The sequence below is a fragment of the Mya arenaria genome, chromosome 2, assembly GCF_026914265.1.
Source record: "Mya arenaria isolate MELC-2E11 chromosome 2, ASM2691426v1".
NCBI classification, from domain to species: Eukaryota; Metazoa; Mollusca; class Bivalvia; order Myida; family Myidae; genus Mya; species Mya arenaria.
Window position 1 is genome coordinate 64,979,451 of NC_069123.1, and position 15,808 is coordinate 64,995,258.

Sequence of the window (15,808 nt, forward strand, 5' to 3'; positions counted from 1 at the left end):
CGGGATTCACTTTTACTCGAATTTTATCCTTAGCCGTAATGAAAATTGGTACAGATGTTGACAAATAAAAGATAATGTTGGTAAGTTTAATATGATATCTGTTTTCGGTTCATTTATGTGTTTTTATTTTTTTCCCGATGTTGCCATAATTTACTTGTAACAGAGTCCCATCGAAGCATGGAAATGAGGATGAAATTGTCACTGATTTATTTATTTTAGATACGTCAATGTCATAACATTACTCATCTGTCATCATCGTCGGTTAACCGCTGTTCTCGCTCAACCACTGTTCTCGCTTAATCATGAATTGTGGAACAATCATCTGGCCAAATCTTCATTTGCCAGGCGCATATGAAGGAAATTGACATTGGGGCTGCTGAAGGGGTGGGCTTGGCATGGCAAATCCTTCACGTACAAATTGTTTAGTATCAAAAGTGGGTAGTTGTTCCGATCAGGATTCCGGGTTAAAGCATATAGCGTCTATAAAATATCATGAAAACAAGAAATATTACCAGATAATGTTATTTTATACCAGTTCCGTACACAAAAAATAAATATCCAACTTATAATTATGAGTTTGACTGCTTTTCTTCATTTCATTCTGTCAAAACATAACGATATATACATGAAGGGCACCTGCAAGGCTTCAGGGCACAGTTTTAAATCGCTCGGAACATTTCGGCCATGGCCGAGTTGTTACGATTGTATAACGGGTCTATCTCGAAGCTTTGTCGGAGAAGGCCGAGTTATTACGATTGTATTGAGTTGTTCCCCTTCGCATAATTGTTGTATGTGTTAGTCAACTTTCGTTTTATTGGAAAGGTAAACAACTTGTTTTAATGCATTAAATGCTTGTTTTGTGCAAAATAACATTTCACTTACATGGTAAAATATTAATATAACTCTTTATGATCAATTTCAACCATAAAATACTTAACTTAAAACAATTTCAATATTTTTAAATATTTTTTGCACATTCCCGTTTAGAGGTTAGGGATTGGAAGAATCCCGTATAACACGTCTATTATTTTAGACTAGGCTTGGGAGGTGTTCTCTCCTGTCATTTTTTTATGCCCCCAAAGGTGGGCATATTAAAATTGCACTGTCCGTCCGTGTGTCCGGCTCAATAACTCATGTCCGGACTGTAACTTTCTCTTGTATGGACAGATTTTGAAATAACTTGCCACATGTGTTTGACATACCAAGACAACGTGTCGCATGCATGACCTAAGTCCCTACCTCTAAGGTCAAGGTCACACTTAGTGTTTATTCACAATGGAATGCTGCATATAAGTACATAGAGTATAGGTTGTCGTGTCCGGTCTGTAACTTTCCCTTGTATGGACAGATTTTAAAATTACTTGCCACATGTGTTCGACATACCGAGACGACGTGTCGCGTGCAAGAGTCGTGTCCCTACCTCTAAGGTCATGGTCACACTTAGTGTTTATTCACAATGGAATGCTGCATATAAGTACATAGAGTATAGGTTGTCGTGTCCGGACTGTAACTTTCCCTTGTATGGACAGATTTTAAAATGACTTGCCACATGTGTTAGACCTATCAAAACGACATATCGCGTTCAAGACCCGTGTCCCTACCTCTAAGGTCAAGGTCACACTTAGGTGTTTATTCACAATGGATTGCTGCATATAAGGACACAGAGTATAGGTTGTTGTGTCCAGACTGTTAATTTCTCATGTATGGATATATTTTAAAATAACTTGCCACATGTGTTCGACATACCAAGACGACGTGTCACGTTCAAGGCCCGTGTCCCTACCTCTAAGGTCAAGGTCACACTTATTTGTCCATTCACAATGGAATGCTGCATATAAGGACATAGAGTATAGGTTGTTATGTCTGGGCTGTAACTTTTTCTTGTATGGACAGATTTTAAAATAACTTGCCACATGTGTTCGACCTACCAAGACGAAGTGTCGCGTTCAAGACCCGTGTCCCTACCTCTAAGGTCAAGGTCACACTTTATGTTTATTCACAATGGAATGCTGAATATAAGGACATAAGAGTGTAGGTTGTCAAGTATGGGTGGTATTTTTTTATGTTCATTTGCAATTTAAAATAACTTGCCTTATGTATTTGACACGTAAAGGCAAGATCAACTTTTCATGTACTGACCTTTTTCATAGGTCAATGTCACATTCGGGGGCATTCGTCACATACTGTGACAGCTCTTGTTTTTTAAATTTTAACCATTAAAAGACTCAATTTCCAGTGAGTTCAGGTTTTATTTTCATGTTTTCTTTTACCCCCTTTTTCGGTTAAAATAGTTAATAGATATGAAAACTAATATCGATTAGTAACAATTATTCAATGAGAAACAATCGTTAATTAAATATTATGATATAACAGTAATGAAAATGTTATGGAAACGTTTGTAAGCTCATGTGTTAAACTTTTTTTAATTTTCTATTTCTGTAGCAAATACAAACAGTTTAATATAAATAGTCACAATAAATCAAACACATTTAAATGATTTAATACCTGAAAATGCACTCTGTCGAATAATCTTAGCACTATCATTCAGAACTTACCGAAACTGGAAACTCGGTGTTCCATACCACTGACAAATTCATTTGCCACAGTCTCTAAGTTCATAATGTCCGTGGTCACCCTGTGGACATGGAGGATCATCAAATGGTTCAGTCTTTCCTGTGTCATTGTTGATCGCAGGTAGGTTTTAAGCAGCCAAAGTGCGAAGAAGGACTGTACGCTGGTAGCATTCGTTGCTGGCATCACAAGTACAAGCTAAAGGACAGTTGCTACTTCCGAAAACAACTGTGATGTAGACTTCATGTCCTGAAACACCTTCACAAAGTCACTTATTATTGTGAAGTCATAAAAACAATTTATTTACTTTTAAATATTCATATTTGCGCAGTATCACAATGTATGTTAATTAGCAAATTAGCGCAGTTTACCACTTCATATTGAAGCCACGAGTGACTTTGTAACCATTGCAAGTTGAATGGTCTGTGTTCAGTCTTTATAGTGCCAAAAGATCTCTTTGGAAATTTAAATTATTAAGGCTGACTTGGAACGTCCATTTTAAAGTCAAACTATAATGTGATGAGTTTGAAATATTACCTATTGCTGGCTATTTAATGGCAATTCTGATTAAACGAGTCAATACAAATATCATAATCAAGTATAGTTTTTGAAACATCAAAAACGATACAAAATTTTAATAAATATTGTTTTATTGCCCCTTCTTCTTCTTCCACTTACCCATCTTAGGAATGAAAAAATCACCTTAAACTCATAATTGTTTGTTGGATTTTTACTTTTTGTGAAAACAACTGATATGAAATAATATTATAAGGGTAATTTAGCGTGTTTTTATGATCTTTTATAGAAAAAATATCTTATGACTTAGAATACAAATCCAAACAACTGGCCGAAAATGGCATCTAAACAATTTGTACGGAAAGGAACAGGCCTTTTTCTATCCATCTCACGGATCAAAATATCTGACCCATTCCAAATGCCAAAAATGTATATTGTTTCCAATTTTAAAGAAAATAATACCAAATAAAATGAAATCACGAAAAGCCTTGCTTCTCAACTTACACCTGTGCAGAGGTTTCAGTGCAGAAACAATTCATTCAGAACAATTTTTCATTCAGAATTATGAATGCATTCATCAGCACTTTTGAGGAACATTCATGATTCTATACATTTATTTCACAGAGAAATGTTTCTCAAAATAATGAATTTGTTGAGTATTTTTATTCCCAATATTGCCAAATATAACATGACTTAAAAAAAAAAAAAAAAAAAATGCAAGACTTTTTGCAGTAGCACAGTACATAAAAGGCCTAAAATTTCTACCCCCTTCTGTTAATTTAATGATGCAAAATTTCCCAATTTATCAAAGGTCTTTTTCCTAAAATTGATAAAAAACCCTGATATATGTGATTTTTGTTAAAGATTATAAATATACTTTTAAAGATGACTTTCTTTTTTCTGGAATATTTTGCGTGCATTGCTTCTAAAAAAATGAGTAATTATTATTATAGCTTAGTTGTGACTTCCCAAATCAAAGATTATTGGGGCATAGATTCAACAGTGTTGTTTGGCATAATCTAGTCCATAATTACCAGTCTTGATAAGTGAAAATGTACATGTTGAAGGGTATTTAACAGTACTAACCAGGGCTCTATAACACAGCGATTTGCCGGTCTGGACCAAAAAATGTGTACTACTAAGTTAACACAAACCCAGTTTTATTTTTCTAAATTTTACAAAATTTGAGTGGATTATTATGAATGTAATAAGGCATAGAAATGTCCAAATTGATGTGAAACACAGTAATTTTCCCCAATTTTAATTAGGTCCTTTTTCCAAAATAGCTGTTGAAATAAACTTGTTCAACTCTCACCAATACCACAACCTTTCAAGACTTAAAAATCATTGAAAGGAAACAAGGTGAATTATGCCATGTTTCTTATATCAAAGGTAAAGAAGTCACCTTGTAATACTCTCAGACTGTGTGTGTGAAAGAGAGGCCAGATCTGATTCAGAAGTTAATCTACCCATTGCAAGCAAAAACTGTTTCTGCATGCCAATATTTGCAGGAGTGTGTGTATGGGGTGGGGGGGGGGATTAGCTGCTTTTTGGCTTCACTCCACCATTTCCCTATGTGGTATAAAGAGCAGTTTAGAAGCTTCAAGTTAAAGTCGTACAGAATAAATAAGAGCAAAAAATGTGGTTGTGCACAATTTTATATGGCTGTGTCAGTATTCAACATCACACACCTAAATTATCTTGTTTCCTACGTACTGAAATGCAAACCAATGCTTAGATTATGTTTAAAAAAACATAAATATATAATGTATATTTGTCTTCAGTGTCAAAATGATACAAATTTTCTTTAAAGGATGCTCAATATACATACACATACGGGAATATTTCTTTTGAAAATCAGCTTGTAATGATTATCTATTACAAAGAAGTTGAGAGTGTATGCTTGAACCACCTTGTTGGTCCATCTGTCAGTCTGTCTGAAGCCAATGTGTCTAGATTCTTTCTCTATGGCCAACACTTCCTTTAGACAGGAATCTTTACCAGAATAATTAGACCCTTATGTTGTTGTAAACATGCATTTTATTTGTTGATTTTGTGTGTTGGTGCAGAGTTGAGGCTTTGATTTTATTCCCAATATATATATACTATTATGAATATGATTCTGGTTTTATATATGATTATGGCTTGTTGAAAATGTTTCATGTCCAACATTAGTGTAAGCATTCAAATCAAAAGCCCAATGACTGGTATACCATTGATGAATGACATCTTAGATGATATAAAGTGTTACACACATAAATGAAAAAAGTGAAACAAGAGGGACTAGACACTGTTAATGTAGGCTTGCCAGGCTCTGGGGCATTCCTTGTTTTATGTTGTGTGTTGCAAAGGGAGGCTCAGAGCCAAGTTGATCCAAATTTAGTTTAATTACTGTTTTTACCTCAAAAAGTAATTTTGATGAGTTAATGTCAATGATTTTGAAAAAAATTTCAGTGTGCGAAACTAAGTTTAACCATAAACTAGCAAATTGGGCTTCAGTCTTAGAATTATTCATAGCTTTAGCATTTTTTTCATAGCCTGACTTAATTTTGAAAAGCTTGAATAAAATCCGGTATAAATATTTGTATTAAAGCAAATGAGGATGTGATATGCCTAGGTAATTCACTGGATCCGGATTGCTGGCTGTAATCTATGATCAAAACCTCCAGTGAAAAAAATAGATTAAGTGAATCACTTGGTCTCACTCAGTAGTCATGATATAGTACATTCTTATGAAAGTGTCATAAAATTTGGAATATATTTCATGCTCAGTGGTAAAACCTATTTGCTATGCAATAAATGCAGAATGACTATGTGACAACTGCGCAAACATATACGTATATTGATGCCGAAGTTTAGATTTATTATTGACCTTCCAATCTCAAGGTTGGGTCCAGTAAAAAGTGGACTCTGCACAGTTCGGGTTACATGCAAGTAAGTCCAATTACACTCTGACCCTGCATGATAAAGGTTAAAAAGTGAATGGTATGTATATATATATATACCATTCACTTTTTAACATAATAAATAATATATATATATAGATAAAAAGAGCAGAAGTATTTGAGCATGTCTAGGAAATATTTGGAATCCGGATTCTATTTCAATTTTGCTAAACATTGAACATAAATTTTTTTAAGACGCTTTTGTATGACTGACTAATTGCATTTACAACCAAACTTGTGATAGTGCATGGTTCACATGTTCCAATGTTCCTTTCATTTTTGTGAACTGAATTCAGGGGAGCACCTGCGAATCTAATCTTCAATCTATCACTTTCGCATATACCATGTGATACATGTGTCCAATAAACATTCAAATTAACATAATTAAACTTTGTCATTTATCAGTGAAAACAACATACTATTTATTTATTTTCATCACTGGTGGGGATTGGGCTTCCATTAATTTTGCACTCTGATTTTCAGGATGAAGCTGTTAGCCTGAGCTGGTAGAGAAACATAGATGAGATGGCATTTAGCACCCTTTTCAAGAAAGCCTCCAACCTTCTGGGTTTCTCCTCTCCCACAAATCTGAAGCCCCCGCCACTGGATGGTGAGATTATCTACTGCAAGAACAATGTTTGTGTCCACCCGCCGACCTCTCTAACTGCTGACTGGGAGGAGCACCACCAGGGCTACCTCACCCTGCGCTCAACCAAGGACAAGGTCAGAACAAGAGTGGTAGTTAATGTTTTAAATGCCATACTATATAATGTACAACAACCAAAAAACACATCAAAGTTAAGTAGTAATATATATATTAGTTTATACATTTTTCAACATAATTAATGGGACATTTTAGCTGAACTGAAAATGAGGGGAAATATAGACATCTGTTAAAGATGTTTGCTCTACTTCAGGTATCAGGGCCAACTTTGATTCTTACATGGATACCAAACTCAACCTTAAGGAAAAATACAAAAAGCATAGAGAACAGTCCCAACAGGTCACATGGCACCACACCAAAATCCAGCCCCCGCCGGACACCTAGACAGGAGTACTCCAAGTCGGACAACTGTTTGAGTAGTCCAACAACATCCATGACTGATTTGTCTCCCTTAGATTCCTGTGTGTCGGTTGGGAGTGATATGGGAGGGAAGACTGAGGGAGCACAGAAATGTTACACAGGGAGGAAATATAGCAATGACAGTGTAACATCTGACCCTTCTCATGTTTGTTTAGAGTGTAATAGTTGCAGCGCTACTTCAGATCAGGAAAATCAGCGTAAAATCAGTGATGCCAGCACCACCAGTGGGAGGTTAGACTCGGGAATACATTTTGGGGGTGATGAAGGGGTGCAGAACAATGAGAGATGCGTCTGTAATGTCTCCAAAGGGAATAAAATAGGACAGAATGTCAATGATCTTTATGCTGAAAGGGTAAGCCAAATAAACTCGGAGCTGAATCACTTGACGAAATTGGCTCTTGCAGATGATGCAAATCATGAAAAATCTGAGAACCAAAGACATGTGAGTAGAGCTAGAACAATATCAAAACAGAGTACCAGCTCAAATAAATCTGTCAGTATTGAAATGGATGGTGATAATATCTGTATAACCACGGAGGATTTAGTTGATGAAGTATTAGAGGACAATAACTGTGACACAGGTGGAAATTGTGAAAGCAATCATTGTTCACATAGTGAAAATGAGATGAATAATAAAAACAATAATCCTGAGTTAAGACAAAGCATGTGTAATGGAGATGACACAAATATGCCAAAATCTGATTCAATAAGCCCACACTCCTCGTCAGTCCCACCCCATCCCCAGAGTTTGAAACTCAGTGCAATAAACACCACAGCTGTCCCAAACTATCTTACTACTCCCGACATTTCTGTGACAAGAGAGAGAAACCCCTCTGGCTCCTCCACTACGACATCAGGGCCAGACTCTGAGCCTCCAAGCCCATATTCCAGCTCCCCTGAACAGGGATCTGGCCCTTGGGAACCAGACATTCATCTGGAGACTCCTTCGAGCCCAGAGTCACTCTCTTGCAATCTGCAGTTTCCAGAGAACTCTGTTGGTGGTAAGAGCAAAGGTTCGGAGAAGAAAACTGCGAAGGAACAAGTGTGTGGAGTGTTCTCTGTCGATCTTGGTTAGTACTTGGCTACAGTTATGATTCATTGCTTTCTTTTGAGAGTAATTTATGCTATATAAATTTTAAAATAGATAAGAATAATGCATTTTTTATAAAAACGATTTAACATTTGAATTGCTGCAATTGAGAAATTCTAGTTACCAGTCCATGCTTAAAAATCAAGAAGTTTTCAGCCTAGTGAGAGCCCTGTCTTAAAGAGTCATATAAAACATAAGTATCCCCTTAATATATTTATACATTTGCCAATAAATTTCAATTTTTAAATTTGAAATACCCTAGACTTTCTCTGTGCTTATGCTTCCCAGGTCAGATGCGGTCCCTGCGTGTGTTCTACAGTGATGCGGACTACAAGGCTGGCCAAATTGTGATAGCCAGTCGGGAGAGCCAGTACAAGATTCTTCACTTTCACCATGGGGGTCTCGACAAGCTTGCGGAAATATTTCAGGACTGGAGTCTATTCGCTACCAACCAGGAGAAGGTATGACTAAAGATGATTGGCACCTGTGGTAGATAGCACTAAATAACAAAATATACAACGGGGGAGAAGTTTAGAGTAAACATGTTTTGTACCTGTGGCAGATAACATTTGATAACAAAACACACAACCGGGTAGAAGATAGAAATGGAGAAACCATCATGGAGATACAATGCAGAAATAAATCAGGATTTTTTCAGCTTACAGGGAGTGGCCATTCATGAGAGCTCTATATAGAAAGAAAATTGGGGCTTCAAATCCTATTTGGACATATAAATTTGACAGAAATTGGGAAATAGTGCAGGGTTTTAGAACATGTCCTAACTGTAACCAGAGAATGACACTTATACTTTTATCCAGTAACCATCAGGATCCATATCCCATAGACATTACAGGGGGTCCCACAAAAGTTCACATTTTTCTAAAACTTGTGAAGAGATCAAGACAGGTTTACATTTATTTTCAAATTCTAGTAGCTTTCATAAAATGTTGCAACTGTACATGTTAGTTTTTATTCTGTTTTACCTAAATTGTAGCAGGGTATGGTTGTCTTGTAGGATTCTCTATATATATTTAATTTGTTTACATCTCATGACCAAAAAATGAACAAATTGGTGTTGTAAAGGTTTGTATATTGTGTTAATCATTAAGTTTCATGTTTTAAGCATGACTATACGAAGAAAAAGGAGAGCTATGCTACTCACTGTGGTGGTGTCTGTGTCGCACCTTTGTTAAGGGTTTGAATGTAAGGACCTTTATTTCAGCAAATACATCATGTACTGCATTGAAACTTTATATAAAGGCTCCCAACCATCCAACCTTTGCAAGTTTTGCCCCATTATTATTTGGCTTACAAATTCTGGTTAATGTTTAGCATTTTATCTAATTACAGTGATCCATGCATGTTGCACCAAAACGTTGAATGTTTAAACATAAAAGCTACCCGCTGTCTCTTTGACAGTGTGCTTTCTTTCACTCCTATAATAAACTTTTAGGAATAGAAAAAACTTTGTTGGTGACCCTAGGGATTCCCTTGCCATGAAGCTGTGGTTATCCTGTCAAAAAATCTAGTGTCTCAGGTCACTGGGTTAACATTAGTGTCAAGCTATGCTGTAACCTTATCATTTTTCAGAATGAACATGAATAGATAATAAGTGTAATGTTATATAAAAAACACAAGGTATACTTCTTTGTGAGTAACTTTACTTTGAAGAACCTGTGATTATACCTCATTCTTGTGTCAGAATGATGGAGAATACAACTACAAGCAGTTTATGATCGTGAAGCCATCATTGACGGAGGATCAGTGTCACCCAGAGGAGGGCGTGTACTCACGCGTGAACGAGGATGTGTGGAAGACTCACATGATGGATGATGGTGTCATCGAGGATGACTACCTTATACGCAAGGTGAGAGAGTTGACTAGATGTACAAGTGTTGTTAATACGCTTGAGTAGGGTTTGCATTTGTATAAAAAAATGAACAACAATCTATAAACATTGAATGACCAATGTACTGAATGGTTGTTTTTATTTAATCTGGTGTTTCATTTGTATTTGCGGGAGCAAGAGCATTATGATGATGGTGAATGCCTTATTTTCCCTCTGTAGGCAATCTTCTTTGGTGGGTTGGAGCCCATATTGCGACATGAAGTGTGGCCATTCTTGCTGCATTACTTCCCCTTTGATACAACATTTGAGGAGAGAGAACAGATCAGAAATGATAAATTCATAGAGTACCAAAACATTAGGAAGAAAAGGTTAGCGAGGAAGAAATGGTTCAATATCGCTTCTAATTGTATTTCACTTGTCTTCAGAGAGATAGAATCATACAGAAGTTTTGTCTATGGTCTAGGGTCTTTCTTTTAAAGACTTTCTTTTTCATGATGAAAGAAAAAATCTTATACCCTCATGTATCACAACAAATATTATATGACAATCACGAATAGGCAATAGCAATGTGAGCCTATACTTAATTGAACCATATCTTAAAATATTACTTTATTTAATAGATCCTAACGATTGTATCAATAATATGGAGGACAATGCATGTTTGTCTTGTATTCCAGGGAGTCCTTGAGCCCGGAAGAGCAGGAGGTTTTCTGGCGGAATGTTCAGTGTACAGTGGAGAAGGATGTGGTTCGCACTGACCGATCACACCCCTACTTCCGCGGGGAAAATAACCCAAACATTGATGTTCTTAAGTAAGGCTCCGTTTTTAAAGGACAGTGATTTCCAGGGTATAGTAATTGATTTTGTGACAGTGAGACAGATTAATTTTATGAAGGACAAATTAGGTTAAAAATGATTGTTATGTTTTAGGTAATTACAAAATATTCTTAAAATTTTAAAATGCTGATGGCTTTATTAGTTATTGTTGCATTTTTGTTCAAAGTCTGTTTATCTCTTACTTAGCGACTGGATTTTTTTTTATTAATTAAACATTTTTCATTTAATATGTACTACTTCACCTAGTGTTGGAAATTTGTTCCAATTTTACTGTTCAGTGTTGATAATTGGTTCCACTCAGGTAACCGATTTTCGATAGTGCAATCGTTTTTTTGAAAATACTAGATAGAACCTGAATTGGAGTTTTATTCCTGCACAGTATTAAACTCTTAATCATTATATACATATATGTTATGTCTATAATTGAAGTTATTAAGTGTTGTTGTATAAAAAATAGTTCATTTTCCTGCTCATTGTGGCTTTCATCAGCCATTTTGTTATAAATAACCTCTGAACACTTACTAATATTTTTTTTCATTTTTTTTTTTGATGATCGATTAAAACCAACTACAATCAATTATTGCTGATTTCAGGCTCAAGCAATCAATTTTCGATTATAATGGATCACCGGAACATCACTAACTATACCCCAACTATAAAACACAAACTTATCAGTACAGTTACACTTCAACCAAAGTAAAAACTTTATACACCATTGGTCTTCAGGAATATCTTGCTGAACTATGCTGTGGAGAACCCTCACTTTGGTTACACGCAGGGCATGTCTGACCTGCTGGCTCCCGTGCTTGCCGAGATCCAGAAGGAGGTTGACGCGTACTGGTGCTTCACTGGCCTCATGCAGAAGACCATCTTTGTCTCTTCACCCAAGGACTGTGACATGGACAGACAACTGGTATGAGAATATAGTTTTTCAATTGGTCTATAGGTACTCCTATTTCATACATGAACCTTCTTCACTTGTACTTACATGTATGTTTTGCTATAATAAATAGGAAAACAAAACTACCAATACACTTATAAGGCTTTAATGACCTTATAATAAGTGAATCCTGTTAATATTATATTTAAATGTCTTTTTGGATTTTTGGTGTCTGTTTTCTACAGTGAATCTTTTCTTAAGTCTATCATTCAATGGTCTGGATGCAAACTGTGTCAGTTTGAACCTTTTTTCTAATTTTACTCTTACTTCTCAGCTGTATCTGTATGGATCCTGTATTTCCCTATTTCCAAGCTGTATAGATATGAGTCTTCTATCCTGTATGTCCCTATTTCCAAGCTGTATCAGTATGAGCCTTCCATCCTGTATTTCCCTGTTATCCAGCTGTAGTTACATGAGCCTTCTATCCTGAATTTCCCTATTTCCAAGCTGTATTGGCATGAGCCTTCCATCCTGAATTTCCCTATTTTCCAACTGTATCAGAATAAACCTTCCATTATGTATTTCTCTGTTTCCCAGCTTTATCAGTATAAACCTTCTATAAAGCTGTATCAATATGAAACTTCTATCCCATATTTCCCATCTGTATCAGTATGAACTTTCTATCCTGTATTTCCCAATTTTCTGGCTGTATCAGCATGAAACATCCATGCTATAGTTCTCTATTTCCCAGCTGTATCAGTATGAACTTTCTATCCTGTATTTCCCAATTTTCTGGCTGTATCAGGGTGAAACATCCATGCTATAGTTCTCTATTTCCCATCTGTATCAGTATGAACTTTCTATCCTGTATTTCCCAATTTTCTGGCTGTTGAAACCTCCATGCTATAGTTCCCTATTTCCCAGCTGTATCAGTATGCATCCTCCATCCTGAATTTCCCAGCTGAAACACCTTCTATCCTGTATTTTCCCATTGCCCTTCTGTATCAGCATGAAACTTCCATCCTGTATTTCTTTATTTGCCAGATGTATTAGTATGAACATTCAACCAGTATAACCCTTTTTCCAGCTCTATCAGTATAAAACTTCCATCCTGTATCATACCTGTATTTCCCATCTTTCAGCTGTACCTGCGTGAGTTATTACACCTGATGCAGCCCCGGTTCTACGAGCACCTGCAGCATCTTGGACAGGATGCCATGGAACTACTGTTTGCTCACAGGTATTTGTCAGATGTGTCAGAAGAGTTTGGTTCAGGACCTTTTGTTTAGGCTCCATTTGGAAGAGTTGAACAACAGGAACTCCTTTTATAATGGTCCATGCTTAAGCACTTTTGGTTTTGAAGAAAATTGGCCCATTTTAATAACAGACTTTAGTCATAAAATAAAAAAAAAAGTAGGCTTATCAATAACAGCAACACTATTGTCATTTTTTTCTCCACACTGGAGAATAGTCATGGTAAAAGGATATGTGAGAAGATACAGGCACCATTGAAAGTAAATAATCATTACTGCTCACATTCATTCCCTGCTTGCTCCAGGTGGATTCTGCTGTGTTTCAAGCGTGAGTTCCCAGAGAAGGGTGCCCTGCGTATCTGGGAGTCATGCTGGGCCCACTACCAGACAGACTACTTCCATCTGTTTATCTGCGTGGCGATTGTGGCCATTTACGGGGAGGACATAGTTGAGCAGTGCCTCCCTGCAGACGAAATCCTTCTACACTTCAGTAGTCTCGCCTGCCACATGAACGGAGACCTTGTACTTAGAAAGGTAATTTGACAGCATAAGTCAAGTTTATTCATAAATGTAACAAAGTAATTTGTCCAACTTCGATCCGTTCTATTCTTATGCTTTAAAACTCAGCATAGCAGAGTTTGTTTTCAAACAGCTATATGTATTGTATGATGTTTCTGGAAAGTATCAAAATATTTAGATCCTATGAAAAAAGGTTCAATAAATGAATTGAAGAGCCTGCAAAAAGTGTTGGATTAGTCATTTCTTTTTAACCAGGTTTTCACATAGTAAAACCAGGTTATTAAAATGATATACGTAGTTGATCATGTTGGTGGGTGGCATCAAACTCCTTTTTGAAACTGAATAACCGTAGTAAGGGGTTGACATTTTGTGACCAAACTTGTTATGTTTGACGTGTTTATGGAGACCTTTTATGGGATTGCGTTTGGGGGCCATAATGTTTAGGTAAAGGTCACTTTTACTAAAATAGAAAAACAGTTGAAACAGAATAACTTTAAATAGGGTTGCTGTATGTGACCATACTTCGTACACTGGTTGAGTTTGTAAACCTAAACAGATTTGACAGTTTTTTTAACAATATCATTGCAAGTTTTGTCTGTAGTAACTTTAAACTTGGCATGAATAATGTTTGGTTAAAACCTCTGCATCTCAGCATCTGCCAAAGTACATATTCACAAAATATTTTGATTCATGGTCGAAAACCCTTCATTTTAAACACAGTAAATCACCCTTCTGGTTAAATGGAGTATGAAAATCCTGATTGCTTTTAGATTAATTTTATCGAAAAATAAATTGTTATTTCGTAACTGTTGCACTATGAAGAGGAATCATTTTAATCAAAATCAGCTTTTGAAATTAAAAGAGTTGCATCCCTTACTTCAAAAAATCTAATAACATTCCTTACACATGGCAATATATATGCTTAAAAATATAATGAGCAGTATTTATAATTAACCAAAAATGTCAGAAACCAGCTTACGGAAATACAATGTTTGCAAAAGAGGGAAGAAAAATAACAATGTAATAGCTGAGATTGCAACACAGATGCCGCATCATGCGTCTACATGTATAACAGTTCCAGATATTTATTTGTAACAAAAGACAAGCCTTAAAATGTGCACACGGTCTGTGATGTCATTCCCCACGTGCTACATGTTTACATTACAAGCTAGGGTCTTTGACATTTTAAAGAATAATTCAAATAGCTAAGGCTTTAGTATGGGTTGACATATTGTGACCAAACTTGGTAGATAGGAAGAGTTTATGGAGACCTTTTATGGGATTGCGTTTGGGGGCCATAGTGTTTAGGTAAAGGTCACTTTTACTAAAATAGAAAAACAGTTGAAACAGAATAACTTTAAATAGGGTTGCTGTATGTGACCATACTTCGTACACTGGTTGAGTTTGTAAACCTAAACAGATTTGACAGTTTTTTTAACAATATCATTGCAAGTTTTGTCTGTAGTAACTTTAAACTTGGCATGAATAATGTTTGGTTAAAACCTCTGCATCTCAGCATCTGCCAAAGTACATATTCACAAAATATTTTGATTCATGGTCGAAAACCCTTCATTTTAAACACAGTAAATCACCCTTCTGGTTAAATGGAGTATGAAAATCCTGATTGCTTTTAGATTAATTTTATCAAAAAATAAATTGTTATTTCGTAACTGTTGCACTATGAAGATGAATCAATTTAATCAAAATCAGCTTTTGAAATTAAAAGAGTTGCATCCCTTACTTCAAAAAATCTAATAACATTCCTTACACATGGCAACATATATGCTTAAAAATATAATGAGCAGTATTTATAATTAACCAAAAATGTCAGAAACCAGCTTACGGAAATACAATGTTTGCAAAAGAGGGAAGAAAAATAACAATGTAATAGCTGAGATTGCAACACAGATGCCGCATCATGTGTCTACATGTATAACAGTTCCAGATATTTATTTGTAACAAAAGACAAGCCTTAAAATGTGCACACGGTCTGTGATGTCATTCCCCACGTGCTACATGTTTACATTACAAGCTAGGGTCTTTGACATTTTAAAGAATAATTCAAATAGCTAAGGCTTTAGTATGGGTTGACATATTGTGACCAAACTTGGTAGATAGGAAGAGTTTATGGAGACCTTTTATGGGATTGCGTTTGGGGGCCATAGTGTTTAGGTAAAGGTCACTTTTACTAAAATAGAAAAACAGTTGAAACAGAATAACTTTAAATAGGGTTGCTGTATGTGACCATACTTCGTACACTGGTT

At 35.9% G+C, this 15,808-nt stretch overlaps 1 protein-coding gene across 2 annotated transcripts in view; it reads left to right on the forward strand.

Annotated features, from left to right (window-relative positions):
* The window catches only part of LOC128203509 (TBC1 domain family member 16-like), a 22,584-nt gene continuing 6,776 nt past the window's right edge, over positions 1 to 15,808 (forward strand). Inside the window, exons 1-10 of one of the 2 annotated variants that reach the window (XM_052904961.1) lie at positions 1 to 80; positions 6,516 to 6,755; positions 6,950 to 8,186; positions 8,495 to 8,667; positions 9,909 to 10,073; positions 10,275 to 10,423; positions 10,733 to 10,867; positions 11,619 to 11,805; positions 12,915 to 13,012; positions 13,331 to 13,559. In XM_052904961.1, coding sequence (XP_052760921.1) covers positions 6,558 to 6,755; positions 6,950 to 8,186; positions 8,495 to 8,667; positions 9,909 to 10,073; positions 10,275 to 10,423; positions 10,733 to 10,867; positions 11,619 to 11,805; positions 12,915 to 13,012; positions 13,331 to 13,559 — 2,571 coding nt within the window. In that variant the 5' untranslated portion in view covers positions 1 to 80; positions 6,516 to 6,557. Of the gene's footprint in view, positions 81 to 5,733; positions 6,022 to 6,515; positions 6,756 to 6,949; positions 8,187 to 8,494; positions 8,668 to 9,908; positions 10,074 to 10,274; positions 10,424 to 10,732; positions 10,868 to 11,618; positions 11,806 to 12,914; positions 13,013 to 13,330; positions 13,560 to 15,808 lie in introns of those variants that run through there. The other variant, XM_052904957.1, reaches the window with a different exon arrangement.